At 38.9% G+C, this 25,633-nt stretch overlaps 1 protein-coding gene across 14 annotated transcripts in view; it reads right to left on the minus strand.

The window, feature by feature from the left end:
- Positions 1–25,633, minus strand: part of Spag9 (sperm associated antigen 9) — a 126,546-nt gene that overhangs the window by 33,284 nt on the left and 67,629 nt on the right. For 6 of the 14 annotated variants that reach the window (XM_041665213.1, XM_041665211.1, XM_041665210.1 and 3 more), the window contains 6 exons: positions 24,904–25,111; positions 23,586–23,685; positions 15,341–15,462; positions 6,808–6,865; positions 5,075–5,227; positions 3,227–3,278 (listed from right to left, as the gene is read on the minus strand). In XM_041665213.1, coding sequence (XP_041521147.1) covers positions 3,227–3,278; positions 5,075–5,227; positions 6,808–6,865; positions 15,341–15,462; positions 23,586–23,685; positions 24,904–25,111 — 693 coding nt within the window. Of the gene's footprint in view, positions 1–3,226; positions 3,279–5,074; positions 5,228–6,807; positions 6,866–7,792; positions 7,808–9,084; positions 9,097–15,340; positions 15,463–23,585; positions 23,686–24,903; positions 25,112–25,633 lie in introns of all 14 variants that reach the window. The other 8 variants (XM_041665209.1, XM_041665208.1, XM_041665203.1 and 5 more) reach the window with 2 other exon arrangements.

The raw sequence follows: 25,633 nt of genomic DNA on the forward strand, positions 1-25,633 counted from the left end.
ATTCAGAAAACGGTTACAATTAGTTCCAAAAGAGGTTCATTTACTTCAAATATTAATCCATATACATATCCAGAAGTCAACATAGTGAACCTATTATCTAGTTGCTAAGGAACCAGACTATAACAGTAAAAACAAAGAACAACAACGAACCACCAGTGGAAACACAAGATTAAAAGAATTATTGCTACAGGGAATAGGATATGAATATGGAAGCCATACAGAAGTAAGGCTCCAAAGCACATATCCAAGTTAACTTCCTTCTGCTGCTAATCTCTCAGTCTTCCTCTGCGGGAGCAGGTAGGTTTAATGATAGGCTTTTGTTTGGTTGAGAGGAGCGTGTACATTTTAGATCAAGACTGAAATCTTGGAACATCTGAGCAGTCTTCCACCTTTGTCTTCCTGCCTCAGAATTTAGCCCACTCTTCAAACAAAAGCCATCCACAAATAACAAAAGGACTAAATTCTGCCTAGAGGCAAGTGGATCTCTGAGTTAGAGGCCAGCCTGGTCTACAAAGTGAGTTCCAGGACAGCCAGGACTACACAGAGAAACCCTGTCTCTAAAAATAAAACAAAAACAAAAAACAAAACAAAACAAAAAAACAGAAATAAAGAAAGACCCAAATTCAGCAACACAGTAATAATAGTACTACTACATACATACTCTGGGAGGGGAGGGGGTCCAGAAGCCTTCATACCAAAGACTAGTATAGTACTATAATGTTGTTTTCTTTTATTGGAGGGTGTTGATGTTGAGGTAAGCTCTCACTACATATGTAGAGCCTGTCTATCCTGGAACTCCCTATGTAGAATAGACTGGATTCAAAGTCACAAAAGACCTCCTGCTTTAAGTGTTGGGATTAAAGGGGTGTACTATTACACCTGGCTGCTTTTTGTTTTAAACAAGATCTCACTATGTGTAATATAGGCTAGTACAAGTGACCTCCCTACACATAGCCCAAACTTCCTACCACAGTCTTTTGACATGCTGGGATCATCAGTGTAGTAGTTTGAATGTAAACTGGCCCCTATAATCTCATAGGAAGTGGCACTATTAGGGTATGTGGCTCTGTTGGAGTGGGTATGGCCTTGAAGAGTGACACTGTGGGGGCGGGCTTTGAAGTTTCCTATGCTCAGGATATCTCCTGTCACCTGCAAGATACAGTACTCTCAGCTCCAGCACCACATCTGCCTGCATGCCACCATGTTCCCTGTGGTGATGATGATAATGGACTGAACCCCTGAAACTGTAAACGAGCTACCCCAATTAAATGCTTTCTTTAGAAGAGTTGTCATGGTCATAATGTCTCTTCACAGCAATAGAAAACCCTAAGACAACAAGCAAATACTGTACCTAGTTTATTATAATGCTTTTTTATAATTTATTTTTATTTTATGTTCATTGGTGTTTTGCCTGCATGTACGTCTGTGTGAGGGTGTCAGATCCTCTGGAACTGGAATTACAGACAGGTGTGAGCTGCTATGTGGGTGCTTTGAACCATATCTTCATAATGCTTTTAACAACAGCATCATTTGTTGTGATAAAATATTTGTTGTGAAATACCCAAATATTCACTAACAAGAAAACAGAAAAACTGTAGCGCAGTCATATAATGGGATGCTAAGAATGAACTACAGCAGTTCTTACAACACAAGAGCATCTCAAAGCATACTTAAAAACCCCAGCAAATCTCCAAAATGGAATATAGTGTTTCTGTGGTACCAGGGATGAAACCCAGGCCTCAAGCATGCTAGCCAAGTGTTCTACCACAGAGTCAAGCCCTCTGTTCCTAAAGGTGGTATGAAATAAAGCCAGCACCATACTTTGTAGAAATATACAGAAGTAGGTAATTTAATTTCCAAATACAAACATATTATTTTAATATTTTATTACAGAATTATGATGCTGGTTGTGGTGGTGCAGGCCTTTAATCCCAGAACTCAGGAGGCAAAAAGCAGGCAGATCTCTATTAGTTTAAAGATAGCCTGATCTACACAGTGAGTTCCAAGTCAAACAGGGGCTACAAAGTGAGAATCTTTCAAAAAGGAAAATTAGTGCATATTTTAGGGAGGAGATAAAAAAATTTAGCTGTCATTTACACAGACTTGTTATGCTATTTTAAGATCTTCATGGAAATGTCAACTATGTGTAAGTCTCCTCGTTCCCTTCCAGTGCAATGATACAACAGTGACCAAAGGTAAGTTAGGGGAGGAAAGAATTTACTGGGTTTATACTTCCGGGTCAGAGTCCAACAAGGGACTCAAAGGACAAACATAAGCAGAACTTAAGCAGAAACCACGGAGAAATGTTACTTACTGGCTTGTTTTCTAGCCTATGCTTGGGGAGCTTTCCTATAGAGCCGAGAATCATCTGCCTAGGGATAGTTCTACCCATAATAGTATTTATTGGCTCTCCTATATCATTTAGCAAGACAATCCCTACAGACCAGCCCAATGAAGACAACCGTTCAAGTGAGACCTTTTTTTTAAGTGATTAATTAAATGTCAGCGGCAAGTTGACAGTTCATTAAAACTAGACAATTGTACACATTTATATGATGAAATTATTATTTTTTTTTAGTTAAATGAGAAAGGATCATGGATTTCTCAGGGACATTTTTGGCAACATAACTTAGTGTGCCTACCTATGTGTCTTGTGTGTAATGTGTATCTATGTATGTGTCTACACACATAGATGCATATATTCTACAACATACATGTGGACAACTTGTGGGAGTCAGATCTTTCTACTATGTGGTCCTGTGGATTGAACTCAAGTCATCAGGCTTGGCAACAAATACCTTTACATGCTGAGCCATCTTTGCAAGTCCATCTAAAAAATTTAATTAATGCCTTCTGCTGGATTCTAGGGATCAGGTACACATGTGGTATACATACATACGGGCTGGCAAAAACTTATTTTGTGTGTGTATAAACACATGTGTCATAGTATGTGTGATGTGTGTGATTAGAGGATTTTAAGTTTGAGACCTGTCTGGGCTACCTAACAAAACCTTACTTATTAAAATTAGAAACAATAGCATGCTAACACAGGTCAGAGCACTGAACCACTGAGGAAAAGCAAGCACGCGGCTCTAGAAAAAACAGCATATAGATATCATATAGAAATGAGAGCCAGTTTATTCACGACCCATAATACTAAATATTAGCAAGAAACTCCCAAATATCAAAAAAGCTGTAAGAAAAACACCCCAAATCATAAGCTTACATCATCATCGTCTTTTGCTTTTTGCCTTGCATCTTCAGCTTCTGCACGAGCTCTAGTAGGGGGACAAACAAAACAAAACATGTTACTAAATTAATCTTTAAAAATAATGAGAGAAAATGTAAACAGCTTTAGTTACCACTACAGAATTTTTTCTTTTTCTTTTTTTTTAAGATATATTTATTTATTATGTATTCAGTGTCTTGCCTGCATGTATCCCTGCAGGCCAGAAGAGGGCACTAAATCTCATCATTACAGATGGTTGTGAACACATGTGGTTGATGGGAATTGAACTCAGGACCTTTGGAAGAGAAGGCAAAGCTCTTAACCACTGAGCCATCTCTCCAGTCCCAGGATTATTTTTTTCTTTTGCCCAAAGGTTAGCAGACTGCTGCCTTTAATTTGGAAAACATTATCATAGCACTTCTTTTTTTTTTTTAAAGATTTATTTATTTATTATGTATACAACATTCTGCCTCCATGCATGACCACACACCAGAGGAGGGTGCCAGGTCTTATTACAGATGGTGTGAGTCACCATGTGACTGCTGGGAATTGAACTCAGGACCTCTGGAAGAGCACCCAGTGCTCTTAAAACCACTGAGCCATCTCTCCAGCCCCCATCATAGCACTTCTTAAAACAAAACAAAATCAGGTTGAACCAGGTGCGGTGGTGCACATGTATAATCTGGGCATTTGGGAGGTTCAGACAGGAGGATCAGGAGTTCAAGGTCATTCTCAGTTACACAATAAGTTTAAAGCCAGCCTCGGCTATATATGACCCTGTCTCAAAAATAAACTAAAAAGCTTTGTACCAAATAAAGTAGACTCTAAAAAGAAAAAAAGAAAAAAAACTAAAAAAATACAAACCCAGCAAGGTTAACCATGGCAGCATAGGCCTATAATCTTAGTAGTGTGTATCAGGCTGTTGTAAGGCGACTAAAGTGGATGCTGGGGACTGAACTCTGGTCCTCTGGAAAAGCAGCAAATGCTCTTAACCATTGGAGCAGTCTTTCTAGCCCCCCCCCTTTTTTTTAAGATTTACCCTATCCTTTGTTTATCTATTTATTTGAATATGTGTGGGGGTGAGGCAGATATCTGTAGAGGTCAGAAAAGGGTGTTGGATCCCCTGAAGCTGGGCTTACAGACAATTGAGAGCTACTGGTGTGGGTGGTCTCTGGTTCTCTGCAAGAGCAAGCAATAAGTGCTTTTAACTGCTTAGTCATCTCTCAGTCCAAAGCAACAATTTTTGACACTAAGATGACTAGGAAAAAGGAAAAAAAAAAAGTCAAAAAAAAACCCCTAAAAAACCATAAGACATTTGTGGCGGTGGTGGTGGCGTACGCTTTTAATCCTAACACTCGGGAGGCAGAGGCAGGTGAATCTCTGTGAGTTCAAGACCAGTTTGGTCCACAAGAACTAGTTCCAGGACAGGCTCCAAAGCTACAGAGAAACCCTGTCTCGAAAAACAAACAAAACAACAATAACAACAACGACAAAAGGTACACAGGGAAACTCTGTATTGAAAAACAAACAAACAAAAAACAAAAAAAAAACAAAACTAGGCCATTTTTGTTAAGGTACTGGTAAATAGAGAGGCAGCTCATAGCAGAGGTAAATGGCTGAGACACTTTACTTTCTCCAGGTAGCTCTTGGCCCTTCCTGGTTTGAATGAGCTCAAGGCCTCAGTCTCAGGGTTATACCTACAATCCTTTGTTGCACCCTGGCAAGGTGTTTGGTTTACAGCAGAAATGTGTCCTAGGGTAGGCAGCCATAGTCCCACACACATAGATGGTAGCTTCAGTGTCAAAGGCTAGAAGTGTCTGGCTTCCAGCAACTGTTGAAACTTACTTCCTGAGCTCCTCCTCCAGCTCTTTGTTCTTTTCTTCTAGCTTCAGCTTGGCCTGTTTCACAGCCTCCAATTCTCCCTGCAGCACATCTTTCTCACAGGTCAGCTCATCCACTTTTGCTATTAAATCATTCTTTACTACATTCAAAGCATTTCTAAAAAAACACATATTTCAAATGTATCATTACAAATAACTTTTCTGTCTTTGAGACTAAAGTAACTGTCAATCATAAAACTGGACAACTGAGAACTTAACATTCTTCCTGATGGTTTTTTACAGACAAGTCCATAAAACAATAGCTTAATGTTTGCTCTTCATACTTACCAAGCTAATAGTTGATAAAACAAGACATACCACTAATAAATAAAATCAGCATTAAGAAATACTAAACCCAGCTAGGCAGTTGTGGCACATGTCTTTAATTCCAGCACTTGGGAGGCAGAGGCAGGCGGATCTCTGTGATTCTGAGATCCCTGCAGTAGCCTTTAGTAACTACTGAGAAAGTAGTTTAAGTAGAAATAAACAAAGAAAAAAGTGGAGATATAGTACATTCGGATATGTTGGGTGTGACCTCATTTACAGTTACTGGCATTCTGTGTGGATAGACATTACAAATTGACAAGTGGACCCTATCTGCTTCTTCACATGACAACCTGCCTGTCTATTTGCTTGAGGGACTTAAAACCCCACAAACTACCCAAGAATATACAAATATGAAGGAGAGATCTAAAGAAGTATCTGCACAGAAGCTAAAACCATTCATTACATTCATGCAGAAATATAAAATATTCAAAAGAGAATTGTGGTGTTATTTTGTTTTAACAAATAAAGCTTGCCTGAAGATCAGAGTGCAGATCTAAACCACTAGTTAGCCACAGAGGCCAGGCAGTGGTGAGGCACACCTTTAATCCCAGCACTCAGGAGAGAGAGGCAGACAGATCTCTTTGAGCTCAAGGCCAGCTAATACAGTCTAAAAGAGAAATAGAGCCTGGCAGTGGTGGCTCACATCTTTAATCCCAGCAGTAGGGAGGTGGAGACAGGAAGGAATGGGCCTGGGAGAAGAGAGGAATTAAAGTGGGAGGAGACAAGTGTGGAGATGCAGTCTGAGGATTAGTAGAAAAAGGATCACGCCTTCAGTCTGAGCATTGGTAGAGGTAAGAACTCTCTGATCTTTCAACATTAATCCCTATATTTGACTACGAGTTTTTATTATTAAGAACAATTAGAACTTGTGATACAGAAAATAAAAATTGGCACCTCTTAGAGGGAAAAATGAGTGTACAACACATCCAAAATATTAAAATGTGTATGGTGGAAAAGAAATAAAAATTACATTTCCACAGAAATAACATAGTAGCCAGGCAGTGGTGGTGCACGCCTTTAATCCCAGCACTTGGGAGGCAGAGGCAAGCGGATCTCTGAGTTTGAGGCCAGCCTGGTCTACAAGAGCGAGTTCCAGGACAGGCTCCAAAACTACAGAGAAACCCTGTCTCAAAAAAATAATAAATAAATAAATAAATAAATTGATTAATTAATTAATTAATTTCAGAGTAATAAAACCTATCAGGACAATGAAGGGTTCATTACCCATTTCTCTATGTATGCAGAGATGTTGAGAAGAGAATGAAATTGGGTAGGGAGACAGCACAATGTTGTGTTAGATTAACATAAAATCACTGACTTGGAAATAAGAAAATGTATTTCTTTTATTCCAAGTTAAACTTTCATACTTACTTGGTTTCCAGCAGCTGTGTATTCTCTAGTATGAGATTCTCCACTTCACGACCCATTCCTATCAAAAGAAAAATGATAAAACTTTGAAAATAAGTGTATCAAGAATTACATATAATGCCGGGCAGTTGTGGCACACGCCTTTAATCCCAACACTCGGGAGACAAAGGCAGGAGGATCTCTGTGAGTTTGAGGCCAGCCTGGTCTACAGAGCTAGTTCCAGGACAGCTAAGGCTATTACACAAAGAAACCCTGTCTCAAAACACCAACCCACCCCCCCGCCCGCCCCCCCCCCAAAACCCACATAAGCTATGGTCCTAAGCTTTATTATTTTTAATCTTTCCTTTAATCGTATTTTGCCTGTCATTTATGTATTTATTGAAAGGATTACAAATAGCTAGTCATTACAGAACAAAGCTGAGGAATTTATTGGCTAAGTCTCTTTGCTACTGTCACTTTTGTTTTTGAGATATGGCTTGCTCTGTTAGTTTGTTCAGACTGTCTTAATTTCCATTGCTCAAATGATCTTCCTTCCTCAACTTCCTAATAGCTGGTGTTACAGATGCAAGCCACCATCTCTGGGCTCTTCTTACCCAGTTCTTTATCTCTATCAATTACATTTTGTTTTGCATGGATAGGATTTAAGAAGGATCAAGACTTTCTGCCAGATTTTTGTTTTGTTTTGTTTTGAGACAAGGTTTTCTGTGTAACTTGGAACTTGGTTTGTAGAGCAGGCTGGCTTAGAACTCACAGAGATCCGCCTACCTCTGTCCTGAATGCGAGGATCAAAGGCATGTGCTACCACCACCCCAGATGTTCTTAAAAAGTATCATTATTTAGGGAGAAAAATGAGCATTGATAGGGATCAAAAATTATTTTTAAATCACAGCTGCTGTTGTAGGCTTCTGCCTAAGAAATTATGTTTGACTAACAGAGGATAAGCAGAAGTAAGACCAAAGACAGAACCCCAAGGCAGATGAAACCTTACCAAAGAAATTATGGTCTTAAAGCCCATGCATTCCATGTAAAGCAAAACAAAGAACAAGAAATGTTTTATGTAAAAAACAGCATGAAAACATATCATTAATCTATAAAGTTCTATGCATGATATGAAAAACATCTGGACTCACATGCTAGGACTCAATGTATAATGATGTACAAAAGGCAGAAATAAAAGTGATTTCCTTCAATCACAAGGATGGTCTCTGATATACTCAAAAATGCTTCACCAATTCTTCCCCACAATAATTTGAATATAATTATAATGAAAACTCCAAATCAGCACAACTAAGTATTCTACAAAGTGCCACACATCAAATAATTTTCAGTTGCCACTTTATAGAATTGTGCTTAATATTTTAATGAGTATTATAAGATATGTAGAGTATTTAATGTAAGATTCGATATAGTCATCCTTCAGAAATTAAGCTATTTGCTTCTCATACGAGATTGAAGAAATAAAACAGTTCATTGGAGAATGTTGGGAGAAAACAAAACAAAACACCCCAAGCAAAACAAAGCAAAAAACCCTCTGCTCACTCACCCCAAGATTCATGAGATAATGTTGGAGAATGACACACAGAAGAAGCAATGTTTATAATCCAGAAGGAAATATTTCTAAAGAATGTTATTTAAGGCCAAGGAGTTAACATATCTTTTTATTATTGCTGTTGCCCACCTTTAATCACAGTACTTGGGAGGCAGAGGCAGGAGCATCTCTGTTTGTGGCCAGCCTGGTCTATAGAGTGAGTTCCAGGACAGCCAATGCTACACAGAGAAACTCTGTCTCAAAAAAAAAAAGTAAAATTCCTAATGACTTTTAAATCATTTAAAACAAAACCAGCCTGGGAATGCTAAAAATTTAATGCTGATATATGGATTCTTATTTTGTCTGTATTATAATTTTTCAAGTATTCTCAACTATCAGAAATAGTAGCACATGCAATCATTTTGTATTCACCACAAACTAGGGTGATAAACCTGAAAGCTTCCAAATTCCACCTCCAAAATGATGCCGAGATATTTTCCTTAATAACTAATGCTAATGTTTTAGTAAGGGTTTAGAGACACAAGAAACAATTCAGACTCTCTGAAAAAGTTTATACAGTAACTGTGACAAACTTGCAAACATTTAGAGCAGCATAAAAGCTAAATACAATTGTATGCAGAGAAAAATAAGTCAGGCAGGAAAAAAATAATAAAAAAGTATCAAATGAAAACAGCAGCCAAGAACACCTATCTTAAAAAGCAGTAATAATAAATTATTTAAAACATACACACCAGAATATTCCCCTGGGTAGGCATCCCAAGAGAAAAATGGACAAGAAACTCAATTAGATTGTTTTCAGAAAGCAAGAACTAAACCCACTTATTCGAAAACGAGAAAGATCTGACAAAGAAATTGAATCTATATAGTAAAACTATTAACTATATACAATAAAGTGTAAATATTATAAAAGGAAAAAATTGGGTATTCCTGAGGAATATACTTTATAATTCCAAAAGTTTCAATTAAACTTACACACAGTCAATAATGAACTCTCTTAAAATGTAGTGTATAAGCAGGATTATCCAAAACTTTTTATTTTGAAATGTATCAGTAAAACTAATTATAAGAAAAATACAACTTGAAGGAATCCTATCTCTATTTAGAATTGAAATATAAATATACACATAAATTTTAATTACAGAAAAATAAGCAAAAATAAAAACAAAAAAAAACAAACAAAGAAAAACACCCCATTCTGCAGTTTTTATAACTGTCAAGCTAGATCCAGAGAAGGGCACATGGCATCAGGATGATCTGCAATTCCTTGACAATGCATATATCATTTTACCTAGTTGTATACATTATTACAAAGACGAACTCTCTTTAAAAATCCTCTTAAAGGACTCTCCATCTCAAAAGGAAAATCACAGATTTTGAAGTGAGGTAAAACTGTTGGACTATTTCACATTCCCATTTACCCAAATGGTGTGCTGTGCTAAATCTGCAACAATGGTGAAGACACAGCTGTGTCTGACACAGTGAACTTATTGCCTGTCCAGGGAGACTGGCTCATAAACAACAGGGAAGTATGAGGAATGGCATAATGAACTTCAGTGCTACGGGTAGACACTTTAAGGATGACTACGCATAGAAGGTGAAAGCAGAATTCCTGGAAAACATACAACTTAAGTAGAGACAAGAAAATGAATATATGCAAGTATTTAGGCCAAACACATAGGAACTGAAGGTTGGCTGTGAGGGAGAAGTGAGAGGTCTAAGACGGACAGCTCAAAGATGGCAAAGAGGTTCACTTTCACTCACAGAGAGAGAGATACTGGAGAATTGCATGTTGAGTCTGTTTTTTACTCTGCTATGTCCCAGTATCTAGAATGGTTTGCTGGGCAGTGGTGGTGCACGCCTTTAATCCCAGCTCTTGGGAGGCAGAGGCAGGCTAATCCCAGTGAGTTCGAGGCCAGCCTGGTCTACAAGAGCTAGTTCCAGGACAGCTAGGACTGTTACACAGGGAAACCCTGTCTCGAAAAACCAAAAGAATGATTAGTAGCACACAGCAGTATGTCATCATCACACAGTAATAGAAGAGCAGGACAAGAAATGGAAGGATGGTAACACTTAACTTTAGGATTCATAGGAAGTAGAGTTTTTACTTTTAAAAAGGAAGGAACCAAAAGCCAGGCATGGTGGTGCACACTTGCAATCCCAGCAGTAAGAACCTAAAACAAAAGGAATGCCAATAGTTCCAAAGACAATCAAGGCTCAGGGGCGGGTCTCTTAGTAAAAGATAGTGAAGTTGAAAATCCACAAGAATAATAAGAAGAGCATCCTGGGAGTTGGATGACCAGGTGTATACTTCCACATTATAGAGAGCAGACATAGAGAAAGAAATTGACAAAAGGGTCATCCAAAATAAGTTAAGAAATAAGATATTAATGAAACGAAAGGAAAATGAACTCAGGCAGCAGGGCACACACCTTTAACCCTGGCACTCGTGGGGCAGAGAATCAGGCAGATCTCAAGGATGGAGACAAGCCTGTTCTATAGAATGAATTCTAGGACAACCAGGGCTACACAGACCCAGCACTCGAGAGGCAGAGGCAGGCGGATCTCTGTGAGTTCGAGGCCAGCCTGGTCTACAAGAGCTAGTTCCAGGACAGGAATCAAAAGCTACAGAGAAACCCTGTCTCGAAAATCAAAAAAAAAAAAAAAAAAAAAAAAAAACAGGGCTACACAGAGAAATTCTGTCTTGAAAAACAAACAGGAAAATAATTGGTACTATTTCTTTCAAAGATTAAAGGAAATTTAAAGATCCTTTCAACAATTAAAGGAAACTTAATTCTAGAACAAAAGTTTGATAACAAAACTAGCAAAATAAATAACGAGAGATAAAGAAATAGACTGCACTTATCACCAACCCAGGTCTAATTAGGAAAAACCTTAGCTGGCACAAGTACACTCTACCGTATAAGCTTTATTATTGATCCCTGAATTACACAGAAACCATTGACCATCTTTTTAAAGGTGGAGTCTCACATGTCCTGAAGACAAACTTGAACTGTGATTTTTTTTCTGTTTTTTCCTTCCAAGTGCTGGTGTGTGCTATCACAGCAGGTTTAGCTGTGTGGGGGTGGAGCCCAGGACTTCCTGTTACTAGGAAAGCACTCTACTTACTGAGCTCCATCGCTGGCCCTTATTTACCATTCTTGACTCAAGTATTTATGTATCTGGAATGTTCTAAAGCTATACATGCCAATATCTGCAAAGCAGAAAAGAGTAGTTTAAAATAGTCCCTTATGTTCAATAGGGAAAGGAAACCAAAGGATTTTGCTTTTAATATGTAACTAATTTTCTGACTTTCAAAAAGTTAAATCTTTTAGATTTAACTAAAAGACCACCATTATTTCTACCTACTATATGGCTTAATATTTCACAGGAAAAGAAAGTTATAGTATCACTGACTTCAAATTTTGTATTACTCACTACTAGGCTTTATAGGGCAATGTACACAGATCATCCTCCTAAGTACTTCATTCAAAGAGCAGTAAAAATGACATAACGATAAGTGATTCTGGTGGTTGTTATACAATTCTAATATCAAAAACTTAAAATGCTGTATTCAGCAAGCATGAGTATATTCATCTCTCTGTTCACTGAGTGTGAATGCAACATCCTCAGCTGCCTCAGGCTCTCGCTCCTGTAACCTTCTTGCAATGACGGATTATAACATGAAACTAACACTTGACAAAGGCAGCTTCAAAAAGGAAGAATTTATTCTGGCTCCAAATTCACTGAATTAGTGCTCCCAGATCTGAAAAGAGAATCTTCTGCCACAAATGGTGGCGCACGCCTTTAATCCCAGCACTTCCTCCACAGGCAGAGGCAGGTGGTGAGTTTGAGGCCAGCCTGGTCTACAAAGCGAGTTCCAGGACAGCCAGTGTTACAAAGAGAAACTAATAAAAGAATAAATTTTTTTTTTTAAAAAAGAGAGAGATGCTTCTAATAGTTGCAGAAGGGAAGGATCCTAAATTGTTACAATGATAAGGGTGGAGAGTTCAGCCCTAAGTGAAACAGCTATATCACCTCCTCTAAAGTTCTGGGAGCAAGAAGGAGAGGGGGACAAGAATGTAAGGGATGGAGAATAAGGTGATATGCTGCAAAAAGATGTCTCCTGGACAAGACGTGGCCATGCACTCATGAACTCACCGCAGCCATGGTGACCTGTATAAGACCTTCATAATGCTGGACCAGTGCTTCATCAAGGAGGGAGCAGGGCACATGAGACTCCACCCCTCCCTCGGAATGTTAATGGCTCCTGGGTGTAGGTGCCATTTTCAGTGGTATACCCACTGAAAAGTAGCATGTGCTCCCATCAACAGCCTCTCTCATACATGCTCATGTAAGCAACACACAAAGAACAGGAAAGCAGAAGGGGAGTTTCTTAGGATGAAGAGTTTAGCTGCAGAGAGGGACATGAGGAAGATGATGGAGTAGTTGTCAAAATACATTATATATATGTAGGAAACTTTCAAAGAATAAGACGTTTTAGATTACAAAAAAGGGGTTGTACTCAAAATACAATGAATTTTACTAAGTGTAAATCTTTTTTTTTTTTAAATTTTATTTTCGAGACAGGGTTTCTCTGTAGCTTTTTGGTTCCTGTCCTGGAACTAGTTCTTCTAGACCAGGCTGGCCTCGAACTCACAGAGATCCGCCTGCCTCTGCCTCCCGAGTGCTGGGATTAAAGGCGTGCGCCACCACCGCCTGGCAAGTGTAAATCTTAATATGTACTAAATTTTAAATTCTTCCTAGCATTTTTTGAATTTATCTTTAAATTTGCTGAGTTTTATTATATTTTTTATTGCATGTGTGCACAAGTAGATGCCATGATGTGCCAATAAAACCAGAGGACCCCTTGCAGGAGCCCATTCTCTCCTTCCATCATATGAGTCCTGGAACTGAACTCAGGTTGTCAAGCTTGCTGATGAGTGCCTTTACTCACTGAGCCACCTTGCCACCTCAATCAATTAAACTTTCAAAGAACTTTGCCATGTGACACTTAAAAAGAAGATATAAATTTAAATACAGTTTCCTCAAGAGCTACTCTTTCTGAGCCTTCCTTTGAAAAGCAAGTCATTTAATTCTTCTAAAGTTTTCCTTAAGATTTTAATGTTGGGAGTCTATGTTTAACTATAAAGAGTTAAATGGGGGGGGGCGCTGGAGAGATGGCTCAGGGGTTAAGAGCATAGGCTGCTCTTCCAGAGGAAGAGTTCAATTCCCAGCAACCACTTGATGGCTCACAACCATCTGTAATGAGATCTGGTGCCATTTTCTGACCTGCAGGCATACATGCAGGCAGAACACTGTATACATAATAAATAAATCTCTAAAAAACAAACAAACAAACAAACAAAAAAGAGTTAAATCGGAAGACTTTTAAATCTTGATTAATATATATGTTTACATAGAACTTTTATGTGGGGAGATGGGGTTTAGGGTTATATAATCATTTATTATGTGTGTATGCGTGTACTGCCTGCACATTTATCAGTGTGTTATATGCATGCCTAATGCCCGTGGAGGCCAGAAGAGAGCACTGGATCCTGTGGAACTGAAGTTACAGATGGCAATCCTGAGGTTCTAGAAGAGCAGTCATTGCTCTTAACAACTGAGTTATTTCTCCAGTTCTGTGGGGTTTATTTTTTGTTTGTTTGTTTGTTTGTTTGAGATAGGGTCTCACTGTATATCTCAGGTTGACCTACTCACAGAGATCTATCTGTCTCTGCCTCCTGGGGTATGTGGATTAAAGGTTTATACCGCTACACTCTAACATTTTGAAGTAGAAGTCTTCCTATGTTGCCTGAGTTGGCCTTTCACAGTTCACTTCCCTCCACACTCTGAGGACTAGAATGGTAAGAATGTACCACTATGCCTGGCTGAACTTGTCATTTAAAATAAAAGTAAACGAAAAACCTTTACAATGTTAAGCACATAACTGGTAATCAATAAATTTAACATAAATTAATAAAAACAATTCACTCATTCCATATTTACCTGACAAGTATAGTCACTAGTATGATGACAGTAAAAGAAACCTTTATTGTTGTTGAAGCTTAGTATCTACACAAAGCAAATGCCTGAAAATTCTATAGGTTTAAATTTCTACACAGTGTTAATCTACAAGGAAGGTATGATCCCTGGCTGTCTTAGAACTAACTCTGTAGATCTGGCTGGACTCAGATCTCCCTAGGCAGAGGATTAAAGGTGTGAACCACTAATCCATCTGAGAGAGGTCTTTTTCCAATCAAACTTAACTGATGCACAGAAGAGGTTAGCTGGCTTTATTCCACAAATGCATCTACCTCCTACATTTACACACAATGAAATATCAAGACAGAAAAAAGGGTTAATCAATTTGGCAAAGATAATGCAGAAAATTTATAGTGGAAGAGTTGAATACAGTACTTCCCCACCCTCCAGTTATGTGCTCAACAATACAACTTTTTTTTTTTTTTTTTTTTTTTTTGGGAAGGAGACGACCCAGCAGCAGTGGCTAGGAACTGGGCTACAACCCTAGCTTAACACAAGCTTTAAAATGACTGCATTTACTAGAGGGGTAAAAATTAATGCTCTAGGAATGTAAAAAAAGTTCAAGCCAAGTGTTATATTGCCTATTTAATTAAGCTCAACAAAACACAATGCAATTTATATAAGAACTATTTGCCCTACCAATCATACATGTACACACACATCGCATTTGTTCCTGATGTATAATATCTATTCTTAGAATACAGCAATTCAATAAGCTGTACGATTTAAAGTAAAAATATAAATTTAAAAGCAAATTCATCATTTCTATATATAAAGGTGTTTTTAATACTTTTACAATATCAAATTATATGTTCTAAGAAATTCCGAAAGTACAATAACCTTGTACCATCAGGCAATCAGGACATTTTAGACGAATTTTCAATCAAGCCATTAATGAGATTTATTTTTAAACATTATGGTACTTCTCCAGAGGAGCTGTCATACCTAGTAAATCTGCTCCTTCATCCACATCTCCAATGAGGCCTGAGCCAGCTGAAGACAGTTCTTCAAAGAGAGATTCTGTATTTCGATCAAAAGCTTTGTTCTCTATGCCTTTGGTGGGAGTGCTATGCAACAAAAACAAAAAAGCCAAATCAACAAATTATAAAGACTTTTTGACAATGTATTTTAATGTAGTGATTAAGCAGCAAAGGAATTTCTGACACTTTGCATTTACTATAACCAACATAGAAAGGTTTCTCAGTGGTTTCCTAAGGAACTCTCCCATGGAAGGAGAGTTATGCTCCTACTGTGAAGTCCTAGGAAACACAAAATAATGGTAGGTAGTTACTTGGGTCCGTATCACACACATTGTTTTATTTACAGCTACTCCAGAAAGCATATGCTACTATTACCCCAGTTTTATAAATAAGGAAACTAAAGAGCTTAAGGAACTTAACAAAATCATTCTGCAATTAGGAAGAAGAATTCAAATTAAGGCAATGTTGACTTATTTTATTTTTAAAGACAGGGTTTTACTTCATCCAGGTTGACCCCAATCTTGCTATATAACTGAGGGTGACCATGGGCTTTTGATCCTTCAGTGACAGGCTTGTGTAACTAGCTTGACAAAAATTAAGACACTCTAAAAAGACTGTCTCCCACTCTGACTACTGAGACAATGGGCCTCAAGAAATGTGAATTTTCCCAGGAATTTCATGTCAGGAGAAGGAAAAGATACCAGCCAGCAGGACAACTTTTCTCCCTGAAAGGGTTCTCACACAGTGCTAACAACTTATCAGACCACCTTACAGGATGAGACTGAAGCCTAGACAGTGATGGGTCTATGATCTCACTTCAAGTCCACAAAGAAGGTCTTAGGAGTTCCCTGATCTCTCTGTTCCTCTCCCAATGTGGCCACATTGAATAAACCAATTCCGCCACCTGCCCTCTTTCTGGTTTCTACTTTTAGTTTGGCTTTTACCTGGCTTACTGAGGACGGGTGGGGGCCGGACAAGACTTGGGGCACAGACTGTGACCCAGAAGTTTGAGAACACTCACACCATCATTCTGGGTTGATACAGTGCTGAGTGGGGATCAATCCCAGGGTTTCACACCTGCGAGATAGCACTCTGCCAACTGAGTGACGGCCACAGAACCAGTCATCTTAACTATGGTACAAGTTAGCATGGTTTTATGGCTTTTTCTTTTGTTTTTTTCTAAAAATGACACAAGAAGCCAGACATGGAGGGCTCATGCCTTTATTCTCAGCACCTAGCACTCAAGAGGCACAGGCAGATCACTGTGAGTTCCAGGTGAGCTTGGTCTACATACTGAGTGGCAGCCAGAGATACATAGTCAGACATGTCAAGAAAGAAAAGAGGAGGGGAAGAAGAAAATAAGGGGAGGGGAGGGAGAAAGAAAGGAGAAAAGTCCTGGAACTCATGGGCAGACCTAGGCTAGGAATACTGTTGGCTCTACCTCCCAAGTTCTGGGATTATAGGCATGCACTATGATGACCATAATGCACTACTTATGACCATAAGAGCGTCTGACATTTTGCTGCTGTTGCTTTTTTTAAGATTTATTTATTATTATGCACATAGTGTTCTGCCTACATGTATGTCTGAATGCCAGAAGAGAGCATCAGATCTCATTACAGATGGTTGTGATCCACCATGTGGTTGCTGGGAATCGAACTCAGGACCTCTAGAAGAGCAGCCAGTTTTCTTAACCTCTCAGCCATCTCTCCAGCCCTATACAGTTTATGAAACATATATGTGTATAATACATAAAATAAAAAATTTTTACTTTTTGGTTTAAAACATTAAAGGCTGGGCAGGTTGGCCCATGTCTTTAAACCTTTAAGCACGGAAGAGGCAGAGGCAGGCAGATCTCTCAGTTCAAGGCCAGCCTGGTCTAGAGAGTGAGTTACAGGACATTCAAGGCTACACAGAAAAAAACATGTCTCAAAAACAAAACAAAACAAAAGAAAAAAAGGGGCTGGAGAGATGGCTCAGAGGTTAAGAGCACTGGCTGATCTTCAGGAGGTTCTGAATTCAATTCCCTGAGTTCAATTCCTAGCAACCACATGGTGGTTCACAACCATCTGTAATGAGGTCTTGTGCCCTCTTCTGGCCTACGGGCATACAAGGAGGCTGAACACTGTGTACACAATAAATAAATAAATCTTTAAAAAAAACAGAATAGGTTTAAAACATTAAAACAGAATCTTATAAATCATAGAAACTCACTCTACAAAAGCTTCTTTTTTTAAAAAAATTGCAAAATAGAGCCAGTGTTGGCACATGCCTTTAATCCCAGAACTCAGGAGGCAGAGGCAGGTAGATCTCTGAGTTCAAGGCCAGCCTGATCTACAGAGTAAGTTCGAGAACAACCAGAGCTATACAGAAAAGCCATCTTGAAAAGCCAAAGGGAGAAAAAAAGGTTGCAAAATAGCATTTCTTGTATTCCTCTCTAATAGCTCAAAATCCACCTAAAAGTAGATTGGCAAATGCAACTAAATATGAACAGACTTGTATAAGACAGAAAAGGGATTCTAGATTAGCAGTGGAAAATAAGGAACCAGAGCAGAAAATAAACCCACCCTCACTTAAGGAATACATGCTGTCAAAACTCCTGACACATGCTTTAAAAATAAGAGCAATTGTAGAAACGGCATACAACATGCTTTTGGGACTCATGAACAGAAGAAAAAGCTTCACAGCAAACAGTAGCAGACTTAGATGTGATCTTATAGGTCACTGAGACTCCCGGCTCCCTGAATAATGGAAACCAAGTCACATCCATACCAACTCAATGCTGGAGCTCCAGATCAGGAGCTCATACATACCAGGCAAACATTCTGCCACTAAGCTAACTGCAAGCCCTTGGAAGTCAAGTTTAAATGTTATGCAAGCAAGAAACCAGGATATCTGCCATTTACCTATGTATGTGTAAAAGCCACAGAGAAGCAGACATTTAAAAACTATTCTACCACAAAAGACAGAGCCCAAAACAAGGGGTGGGGAGAACACTCTAACAAAATAGAACTACTAGACAATGTAGCTAGTGGCAGCAATAACAGAAAAGAAAGACACCCACCAAAAAAGAAAAGACCACAAATTTCAGAATAAATACATCTATAAATGATATAAAGAGTATCTACATGTAGAGACCTAACAACTAGCCCTAACCTGATGGCACTGTGTTTTTGCTTGCCCAGAAATAACTGTTCTATCCCAGTCATTGAAGTGCTCAAGCCTGAGTAATAATTTACACAGGTCCCCGTGACGACTAGAGAAACGTCACATGGAGCCAGGCATCTCTTAAGGGTTGTTCACCTTTTGCTCTAGAATGCCTGGCAATCCTTGGGGCCGGCAGGTGAAATAAGAATAGAATAATGGGCTGGGAGGTGGTGGTGCACGCCTTTAATCCCAGCACTCGGGAGGCAGAGGCAGGAAGATCTCTGAGTTCAAGGCCTGCTTGGTCTAAAGAGCAATAGAGAAACCCTCTCTCGAACTCCCCGCCCCAATAAAAGAATAATGGGCCATGAGGTATTAACAGCTGCCTTTGCTTCTGTAAATCCTGCCTAAGGATATGGGAAAGGGGATGAACGGTCTCTTTATTACTAGATAGCAGGAAAGTAAAAACAAGTGAGGAAGTAGAACATTTTTTCTGCCCAGCTGTGGGTTCCATAGATAACTGAACACTCACCTTTCTTATGGCCACCTTAAAACTCACCTTAACCCTCCCTCCTGCGTGGCATGCTGTATTGGCTCTAAGGCTGCTATCTTCAGCTAGTAGCATGAATAAATTCGTTCAGCAAATTTGAATTGAAACTAAGTCTCTGTGATTTCTCCCAGTGAATTCAAATGCCACAACATAGGAGCTCAAGAGATGGCTCACTGGTTAGAAGAAATCATAACTATTGCAGCAGACTGGGTTTTATTCCTACCATTTGAACATGGTAGTTCAAAAGCATCTGTAATTCCAGTTCTAGTGGGTTAGATGGTCTCTTACCTCTGTGGGTACTAGGTATAAGTAGTGTACATACATACATGTTTAGGCAAAACATTCATACACATAAAATTTTAAAAAATATAAAGTAAAAGCAACTATCTAAGAAAAAAGAGAAAACTGTTTTTGTTGGTTTTTGTTTGTTTTGTTTTTCGAGACAAGATTTCTCCGCGTAGCTTTGGAACCTGTCCTGCAACTCACTCTGTAGACCAGGCTGGCCTTGAACTCACAGAGATCCACCTGCTTCTGCCTCCCCAGTGCTGGGATTAAAGGCAGGTGCCACCACTGCCTGCCTGCAAACCATTTTTTTTAAATCAATGAATTTTATTATAAGAAGTCAGTTGGAAATTAGACCTAAAAATTACAGGGAAAAGAATATGGTTCGGTTTCATATGTTCGGTATTACCTAACAGGGTATTTAGGAATGGCGAAGAAACAAAATAAGAAAAAAATAGAGAACTATTGGAACTGAGAGATGAATTTTCAGGTGAAAAGACTTACTTCAAAGAAGAAAATACAAAGGACGACCCTGGTGTAGGAAGTCCTTTTGTTTGTGTGTTGCTTTCATTGGTTATCAATAAAGAAACTGCTTGGCCTGAAAGTGTAGAACTTAGGTAGGCGCAGAAGACAGAACAGAATTCTGGGAGGAAGGAAGTAGAATTAGGAAAGGGCCACCATGGAGCTGCTAAATCAGACATGCTGAATCTTTCCCAGTAAGCCACAACCTTGTGGTGAACACAGATTAATAGAAATGGGTTAAAATCAAGATGTGAGTTATCCAATAGGAGGCTAGAGCTAATGGCCAAGCAGTGTTTTAATTAATACAGTTTCTGTGTGGTTATTTTAGCTGTAAGCTAGCCGGGCAGCAGGGATGAACAAAGGGCCTCCCTCTCCTTGCAACACGACTCCCTACAACCAAATACAGGTTCATAAAGTTTTTAAAAAGAAGAGAAAGCAGCTGGTCAGTGGTGGCACACACCTATAATCATGGCACTTGGGAGGTAGAGGGAGATGGATCTCTGTGAGTTCAAGGCCAACCTGGTCTACAGAGTAGGCTCCAGGACAGCCAAGGCTACACAGAGAAGCCCTATCTCAAATAAATTAAAAAGGAAGAGAAAGCTGAGTGTGGTAAAAGCCCAGTATTAGGAGGTAGAAGAAGATCAGGAGTTCTGGGACTCCCTGGTCAAGTGAGACCCTGCCTCAAAAAGTAAAACATAAAGAATGAAAATCTGTGTTTAAAAAGGGAAATTAAAAAGCTTTAAAAGGGGTGTGAGGATGAGTTCAGTGATAGAGTACCTGACCTAGCACGTATCAGGACCTAGGTTCAACCCTCAGTACTCGACAGAAGAAAAATATGTCAAGTGAATCTGAACTTGGTAGCATGTGTCTGCAATCCCAGAATTTAAGAGGCTAAGGTAGGAGGATTATCAGTTCAAAGCCAGTCAGGGTTATATTGCAAGACTCCATCATAAAACCAACTCAACCAAACAGAACTCTGAGATAAGGAAGCAGTACCTTCACAATTTCCAAGCAAAGTGTTTTCTATCCTGCACTTGTGTATTTAGCCAAATTACCAAATTATGAAGCAGGTCTACATATGATATTTGTCGCATTTAACTTAAGTCCTCAAAAATTACTGCTCATGGACCCTTTAAAGATCCAAAAAGTTGGTAAGGAATAAACTCTGTAGAAATAAAGGCATATATCAAGAAGCAGATGACATGGGATACAGGAAATAAAGATGAAGATATTCCCAGGTATTACGGGCATATGGCAGCATGATAGGCCTCCAAGTGCCAAGAAGATAAAAAGTAATAATCAATGTGAGCCACTCAGTGTCCCTGAGTGTATGTGATACTTTGCCAGGTCTTTCAAGCAAGCCCCATCCACCCCTTCCTTTGCATTTCAGTGATTTTTAGTATCTCTGCCTGGTAATTAAAAATAACAGTTGATAATAGGTCACCATGTATAGCTGTATAGCGCATAACGAAGCCAAAAATGCACAAAAGACTCAAACTCATTACACACAAGTCTCTGCTTTTGAGAAACTCCTGCAGAGCCTGTGCTAGCACATAATAAAGAGCCTCGGTGTCCTGTTTCTCTGTAGAGAAGGCCTGAAACAGTAGGACTAGGTAAACAGCATGCTTACATGAGAAAGGAACTAGAAAGCAGAAGGGCAGAGTTATGAAAACATCTGGATTTGGGGCCTGGGCACACTGAAGATCTTACACTTAGGAATGTTAGTGAAAAGTGCATGGAACACTATAAAAAGAAAATAAATTTAACAACTCAACATTTCACCAATCCCAGAAAAACATAAAGCATCAAAAGAAAGTTTATTTTATGGCTAAGATGTAATAATTGTACAGTCATACTAATATCAATAATAAATTCTAATTTAACTAAAATTAAGATACAATAAAATTTAGAGAATGAAAAGATGGATGGTCCTAAGTGTCATTTCTAGCCCTGTTGTAATAGAAAAGAATAGAGAAGCAAGTGATTTGAGCCTACATAATTCTTTTCTTTTTAGGGTTATTCTTATCCTGGAGTCCATGCATTTAACCATTACTTCATAGTACTCAATGCTTCGCAGGGATTAATAAATGATGCATGTTTATGGCTGTTGTGGTTCAAAAGAAAATGGTCCACAAGGGGTTTGGCACTAATAGGAGGTATGGCCTTGTTGGAGCAGGTGTGGTCTTGTTAGAAGAAATGCTTCACTGAAGGCAGACTTTGAGTCTCATTTACGCTCAAACCATGCCCAGTGAGACAGCTCACTTCCTGTTGCCGACAAGATGTAGAACTCTTCAGCTCCAGCACCATGTCTGCCTGTAAGTTTCCATGATGATGATGGTCAAAATCTCTAAAACTATAAGCCACAATAAATGTTTTCCTTTTTTTTTTTTTTTTTTTTGCTTTTTCGAGACAGGGTTTCTCTGTAACTATGGAGCCTGTCCTGGAACTAGCTCTGTAGACCAGGCTGGTCTCGAACTCACAGAGATCCGCCTGCCTCTGCCGCCCGAGTGCTGGGATTAAAGGCGTGCACCACCACCGCCCGGCAAATGTTTTCCTTTATAAGAGTTGTGATTGTGGTGTCTCTTCACAGCAAAAGGAACCCTAACTAAGACAATGGCCATTATTCACTAAAGGAAAATCTGTTTAGGAAACTCAAAGCTCAATTCTAATCAATATATTTTGGAAAACTTTGTTTATAACAATATCTGGCCATTCTCCTGTTATGATTAAACAGCCTTCCCACATAAATTGAGACTACATTCCCTAGTAATGAAATCATTGCAGTTCTAAACAGAACACATTCCCTTCTTCTTCATTTGTGAGGAAAAAAAAAACAAAGTTTGATCAAATTTTTACTTCCTCTACTTCTCTTTGTTTCCTTAGGCTATAGGAATTACTTCCTGGCTCTTTCCTCCTTCATTTGCTATTGTGTGACTGTATCTCCTATAGAACCAGGTGACACCATGTTAATAAGGGGAGTTATGAGACTGATTAGGCCATAAGAGCTCCTCCCTTGGGGGCTGGAGAGATGGCTTAGAGGTTATGAGGTTAAGAGGCTGCTCTTCCAGAGGTCCTGAGTTCAATTCCCAGCAACCACACATGGTGGTTCACAACCATCTATAATGAGATCTGGCGCCCTCTTCTGGCCTGCAGGCACACATGCAGGCAGGCAGAACGCTGTATACATAATGAATGAATAAATAAATATTTTTTAAAAAAAAAAGAGCTCTCTCCCTTGTGAGACTGAGATAAGGTCCCTTGGAAGAGATACTTTCCATACAACATTAAGTTAGTCTGTTCTTCTGCCTTCTACCAAAGGAAATTGTGTCCTCTCCTCCAAGGGATCCAGGAAGAAGGCATCACCTTAGAAACAAAGAGCAGCCCACATTGGGCAACTGAATCAGCAGAGCCTTAATCTTGGACTTCTTAGCTTGAGAATTATGAGAAAATAAATCTCTATTCCTTATACATAAATCAGTATTGCATCTATTGTTGCAGTAACATAGACAAAAATATCATCCTCCCTTATGTCCTAATTCCTAATGCTGCCAGATGAATTTACCCCAAAATTTTAAATACAAACGATATGCAGTTTCAAAGGCAGAAACTGAATTTTATAGTACCAGTATTTCTTTAGCACAACATGAACAAAATCAGAATGCTAGTCAGAATGAGAAAAAAGATAGACACTTATCAAATGAGTGTTTAGTACCTTGAACCTTTATATCCACTGAGGTCTTTGTCCATATCCAATTCAGGAGTGGATTCAATGATTGCTTGAACTTCTGATTTCTCTTCATTTTCAGCAGAATCTAAGGGGGGAATATAATGAAATAAGTGCATATATTCTATATATTTATCAAAACTCTCTTGCCTTTATGGTTTTAAATACAACTACTTTAGAATAAACATTTTTTGAAAGCTCTCAAGGTTGTGTTCTAGGAAACATGAAGTTAGAAAATGTCACATATTGAAATTACAGTTAATCTCCAAAACCAGTAAGTAACCAAAGCTAGTGTTTTCTTTTTTTTTTTGGTTTTTTGAGACAGGGTTTCTCTGAGGCTTTGGGGCGAGCCTGTCCTGGAACTAGCTCTGTAGACCAGGCTGGTCTCGAACTCACAGAGATCTGCCTTGCCTCTGCCTCCCGAGTGCTGGGATTAAAGGCGTGCACCACCACCGCCCAGCCAAAGCTAGTGTTTTCACCTGTAGTTCTGGAACACATATCACAGGGACTGATACCATTCCTATTTAAAGGGGATGCCAACTGCCCACAATAGTAGTTCATGCCTGTAATCTCAGCATATTGGAAGTAGAGGCAGAAGGTACAGGACTTGAATGAAGGTCATGCCTGGTCACACATGATACTATCTCAAAAAAGTAAAAGAAATAAAGAGGGTCGTGGTACTGGCATGATTTGCACATGCCTGCAGTCCCAGATATTCAGAAGCTAAGGCATGAGAACCACTTAGTTCAAAGCTACAACACAGTGAAGCTATATCATAAGCACACAAACCTATTTAATGCAGGGTACACAACAGACTATCATATTAAAGGTGGAGGACTTTAAGCGCTCTTCTTTTTTTTTTTTTTTTTTTTTTTTTAAAGGCGTGCGCCACCACCGCCCGGCTGGTAGACACTTTTTTTTTTAAATTTATTTATTTATTATGCATACAATATTCTGTCTGTGTGCATGTCTGCAGGCCAGAAGAGGGCACCAGACCTCTTTACAGATGGTTGTGAGCCACCATGTGGTTGCTGGGAATTGAACTCAGGACCTTTGGAAGAACAGGCAATGCTCTTAACCACTGAGCCATCTCTCCAGCCCCTAAGCTCTCTTCTTAGTCACTAACATTTTTTTCTCAAAAACTTTGTATAAGTATTACTTCTTTTAAACTCACAATTAAACATAAAAATGATCTATTTATTTCATATATTTAGAGCAGGTAATACGTCTAAGAGATATATTTTCTCATTCTTGCACTTTGTGAGCTGACTGAATATTTTGCTAGTAAAAACTTGGAGTCACTTACCGGTAGATACATTCCTAGTCTCTTGGGCAACCTGTACTTCTATGTGTTTGCTTATCTCTGACTTATTTGGTGTGTCTGTGCCTTTTACAGGTCCTTCATTATCTTCCTTTGAGGGAGTATCAGGAGGAATTGCTGACACATCGGAATTTGCTGTTGAAGCTGGAGTTGTAGCTTTAGATCCACCTTGACTAATATCAGAAAGTTCATCCTATAAATAAAAATAATAAAGAAGAAAATTTTAAATAAAGTAATTTATTCTAAAATACCTTGAACATGAGTTAAGAAATAAACCTGCCCAAAGTTGTATTTAAAAAAACAAAAACCACAGAATCACTGATTGTAGACTATCTATAAATAACTGGATAATAGTTAAATAAATCCTACAGAGCCAGTGAGGTAGGTGGCTTAATGCAGCAGTTCCTAACCAATGGGTTGTGACCCCTTTGGAAGACAAACAACCTTTTCACAGGGGTCACATATCAGATAGCCTACATATCAGATAACAGTAGCAAAATTACAGTTATGAAGTAACAATGAAAATAATCGTATGGTTTGGGATCACCACAACATTAGAAACTGTATAAAAGGTTGCAGCATCAGGAAGGTTGAAAATCAGAGGTTTAGTGGATTTAAGTGCTTACAGTGTAAATAAGCCTGATGATATGAGTTCCACCTCTGGAACCAAAGCCAAGATAGAGAGACAGAACTGCTCCAAAGTTATCTGCTGCCC

This window comes from Microtus oregoni, unplaced genomic scaffold (assembly GCF_018167655.1).
Source record: "Microtus oregoni isolate MIOR12 unplaced genomic scaffold, Mior012 000015F_ref0000493, whole genome shotgun sequence".
Taxonomy (NCBI): domain Eukaryota; kingdom Metazoa; phylum Chordata; class Mammalia; order Rodentia; family Cricetidae; genus Microtus; species Microtus oregoni.